This window comes from Benincasa hispida, chromosome 5 (genome assembly GCF_027475165.1).
Source record: "Benincasa hispida cultivar pf3 chromosome 5, pf3_genome.v1.1, whole genome shotgun sequence".
Taxonomy (NCBI): domain Eukaryota; kingdom Viridiplantae; phylum Streptophyta; class Magnoliopsida; order Cucurbitales; family Cucurbitaceae; genus Benincasa; species Benincasa hispida.
This window is the reverse complement of record NC_143482.1, coordinates 68,093,078-68,097,345: the sequence shown is the minus strand read 5'-3', so window position 1 is coordinate 68,097,345 and position 4,268 is coordinate 68,093,078. Positions and strand designations below refer to the sequence as shown.

At 32.4% G+C, this 4,268-nt stretch overlaps 1 protein-coding gene across 1 annotated transcript; it reads right to left on the bottom strand.

Moving 5' to 3' along the window:
• Positions 1-294: 294 nt before the first annotated feature.
• LOC120078238 (xyloglucan endotransglucosylase protein 1-like) lies at positions 295-1,625 on the bottom strand. The gene is made up of 3 exons (XM_039032461.2): positions 1,264-1,625; positions 967-1,160; positions 295-843 (listed from the first exon to the last, which is right to left on the bottom strand). Exons 1-3 carry the CDS (start codon positions 1,516-1,518, stop codon positions 432-434), a joined length of 861 nt encoding a protein of 286 aa, XP_038888389.1. The 5' UTR covers positions 1,519-1,625; the 3' UTR covers positions 295-431.
• Positions 1,626-4,268: the final 2,643 nt, after the last annotated feature.

Here is a 4,268-nt window from a genome sequence, read left to right as displayed (position 1 = left end):
CAACCATCTATGTGCAACATAATGCTAAATAAGTCAATAATGTATGTCCAATACTTTACCATGTTACAATTTAATTAACAACATTGATATATGTTAGTGACTATATGCCATGTGCTTTTAAGGTTTGCTTTATATCTATTTCATTCATATCTTTCCATTTATTAAAAACAAGTTAGGTTACTAAGAAAACCTTTTATTCTATATTTATAATCTTGTTTAAAAAAAATTATACAACTTTAGAAACTTGGAAGAAAAGTAATTATTTAAAATGAAACTAATGGTAGGGAGGTAAGATAAGACAATTGATGGACACATATTTATATGCAAAAAGAATTAAAAAATTACATGAAACCATATTGGAATGCAGAAAGTAACAAATCAATACATTGGTGAGACAGAAACAACAATAGATGGAGTTTTCAAGTCTTGTCTCATAGAAACCTTGAGCGCCTACATTCAGCTGGGATGCCTTGAGGGAATCTTTTACGGTCAGTGCAGTAATTATAAATCATGAACTTGGATTGCACCCATCTCAATCTATTTCTACTCTTGGCATCCAATCCTTGATTGTTTTTTGCTCCACCACCTTGTAGAGTATTGGCAAATTTGGAGCTACAAGATGAAGACCCTGTTGATGCAACACATCCATTGGCATTGAAGTTTCTATAAGATGCTGTGAAAGGAGCCTTTGTCCAATCTGTCTTCACTAGCCCTCCTCTGGTTGCCCAATCATCTGCATTCCATAGACTTGAATATACTCTCATTGGTTGGCTCTTAGGGAATGAAACACCAATCTCTTCCCAGTTATGGAACACCCTTATGGGAATGTTATCCACTAGAAACCTGGAGGAAAGGGAGATAAGAAAAGTTTAATTTTAACTTGAAGAAAAACGATATTACAAGAGAATCTTCTACTCGGGTTAAATCACCAATCAACTCAAAAGTTTGACGAGAAGAAATTCTTACTTGATACTTTGTGGAGACCAGTCAATGGAGTAAGTGTGGAAGGCCTTTGTGGGATCAAACCAGAGGTGAAACTGTTGTTCTCTGTCTCCTTTTCCTTGGGAGTACACATTGGTGTGAAGTGTGTAAGGATCTCCAGATGAATTGCCTAAGAATTCAAAGTCAATCTCATCGTGACTTGTTCCTTGAGATGACAACTATATATGAGATCAACAAATTCCATGTTAGAACAACTTTTTAATGGGAAAATCAAACAGTATGTGGATAAAAATAAAAAAATAAAATAAAATTAGAGCTTACATAAAATGTGGTAACAGTGCCAGCAGAGTTTCCAGGAACTAGCTTCATTTGAACATCAAACCTTCCAAATAGAAACTCTTTCTTAGATTGAAAACCAGACCCTGAATCTTTGTCAAGAGAGAGGCTGAGATGTCGGCCTCCATCTAGCATTTTGGCACGCGAGCCACCCCATGTAATGTCGACATCTTGAAGAAAGTTGCCGGCGGTGGCAGCCATTATGGAAGCCATAAACACACAAAGTTGAAGTAGACGCATTGTTGTTGAATGAACCTGTTTTGCTTTAGCAAGAGAAGTTAATTATTACAAGTACTACAAAGAAGAATGAGAACAGATGAGGGAGAATGGTGATGAAGTTGGGAGATGACAAGGCTTTATATAGGTGGTGAGTGGAAAGTGGTAACGTAAGGGTAATAAGGTAAGATTGACTTTGTTGAGAAATGCCAGAGATTTGAAAGCTGGCAAATCTTGTCAACTATGGTGGAGCTGGAAAGGGGTCCAAAACTTTGGAGGAAGGAACAGAGGAAGCCATTTTTTTTTTAAAAAAAAAAAAAAAAAAAAAAAAAAAAAAAAAAAAAAATTGGATTACAAATTTAATTAGAATTTAGTTCCTATAATTTTAAAAGTTATAATTTAGTCTTTATAATTTCATAAAATTTCTTATCTTAAAAATTACTTAGGTAGCTTTTATCAAATCATAGAGTCTAAATTATAATTATAAACCATCAAAATTAAATTTTAACTTTTTTCAAAATCATAGAGACCAAATTTTTAATTTAAAAAAAAAAAGTAAATTGCAAAAATCACCTTTAAATTATGGTGATAGTTACAATTATAACCTCAAACTTTTAATATTAAAAATTGAGCCTTTAAGCTTATTTAGATAATAAAATTAAACTTTCGTACTTATATTATTGTAGAAATTGTAACAATTGTATAAGTTTGAGGGTTTTAATTTTTATCATTTGAAGGTCTAATTTCTATAATTATGATAAAAAAATTTGAGGGTCAAATTTTAATATTTAAATAAGTTTAAGAGAAAAAAAAAAGTTTGAGAGTTGAATTTTTGCCATTAAAAATTGAAAGGTTTAATTATATATTTTAGAGTTGTTGTCGCAAAATTTTCAAAAAAGAAAAAAAGCATAATTTGAGAGAGAAAGGAGGAACGGACAAGATCCAGTGAAGCTGGCAGTGGCAGGCAAAATTGAAGGGCATTTAAGGACAGAATTGGATTTTAGGATGGCCAAATTTCAATTATTATACGTTCCCCCAAGTTGCCGCAACGCCAGCCACTGTGGATAGTGGATATATAATCAATGCTTGCTACGTTCACTTTCTTTATTTTTGTTTCTAATTATATCACAACGATTCTCGTGAGCTATTTTGGGGATTTGCTATATATATATTTTATAAGATTTTAAATGTTTCGATGTGTTATTATCTTTTAGTTCATAAATCGTTCACTTTCTTTTAGTTTTTCCCTATCACAATAACATTTATAAATATAAAGTTTTTCCCTTCAGAAAAAAGATCTATTTTTCTTGTTAGTTTGATAGGTTTATGAGATGACTCATTTCAGGCAGGTTTACAATTAGTTTTTAAGTACTTAAAAAGGGCTTTAAAGTTTTTTAGGAAGTCATAATTGAAACTACGCGTTGGCGTTGGGGTGGCTGGCTTCAGGCTGTCAAACCATCTACACATCTCCTCGTCCTTGCCCCCCTTTGTTTTCTCTCCTTTAGTTTTGGTCCTTTCTTTTGCCTACTTTCTCTTTTTGGTCTTCACTTTTTTTTCCCTAACAAAAAAAAAAAAGAAATCACTCTTTTTTTTTTCTTTTCTTTTTTTTTTTTTTTTTAAACAACAACAAATAATTTTTTTTAAAAAATATTTAATTACCAGGTGATAATTTTTCATTGGACTGCATCCAATTATTATTATTTTTTTTACTAGTCCTACTTTTACTACATCTTATCAAACCAATGACCAAAAGCTACTCTTTTTTGAGGAAGGAAGATAAAATAGAAGAAAGAAAGATGTCTTTAAAAAATCTAGAGGAACATTTATAGAACTAGCTAGGAAAAGAGTCTCCTACAACTTCAGTCTAATTAGAATCCAAATGGTTCAAAAAGCCGATGGCTTCAATTGAATTGGACTCCACTAGGAGGATTATGACGTTTTCATGCATCATGAACACTTTTCAAACTATCTCGACTGTCTAGCTTTCAGAGTTTCACCTGCTATCTAAACAAGATAAGATTACAATCACTGACAATCGAACGGTCATTCTAATATCTTATTATTAAGCTAGTGTAAACAGAGAAGAGAATGACTTACTTCTCATTAATGCTTCCCCAAAGAATATATATGGAATAGAGTTGTTATGAAATAATAAACTGGATAACTAAAGAATGTTATAACTAATACACCTCTTTCAAGCTGGACTATACAAATCAAAACTCCCAGCTTGAAGTCTTAGTGAATACATCAGCAAGTTGATGATGAGATCTCACAGAAAGCAATTTGAAAGAATTATCAGCAACCTTATCTCGGATGAAATGACAATCAAGTTCAATGTGTTTGGTCATCTCATGGAAAATAGGATTGGTGGCAAGGTGAATAGCAGCTCGATTGTCACAAAACAGAAGAAATGGTTGAATAATAAGGACACGCAAATCATGAAGCAATGGAATAAGCAAAACAATCTCAAAAGTAGTAAGAGCAAGTGTCCTATATTCAGCTTCAGCCGAAGAACCAGAAACAAGTGAAAAAAAGCAACAAACAACATTTCTCGTAAATTGCTAAAGTAGAAGGTTGTTGAGAAACAAATTGATATTGTTCTTGTTGCTCAGTCAGTGAAAAAACTTTGTTAATAGCCGGAGGTGGATCCATAAGTAAGATTTGGGACTGAGCATGACTAAATTCATCGTTCAATCCTATAAAAAAAATAAAGTATGTATTCAAATTGAACAAAATCATCAGTTGATTTAACACCTCCACAGATACATTTACCA

Coding starts and splice junctions, on each gene's coding strand:
- LOC120078238 (XM_039032461.2), bottom strand. CDS start 1,518: ATGCGTCTACTTCAACTTTGTGTGTTTATGGCTTCCATAATGGCTGCC. Junction 1,161..1,263: donor GCACTGTTACCACATTTTAT/GTAAGCTCTAAT, acceptor TCTCATATATAG/TTGTCATCTCAAGGAACAAG. Junction 844..966: donor TGGTCTCCACAAAGTATCAA/GTAAGAATTTCT, acceptor CCTTTCCTCCAG/GTTTCTAGTGGATAACATTC.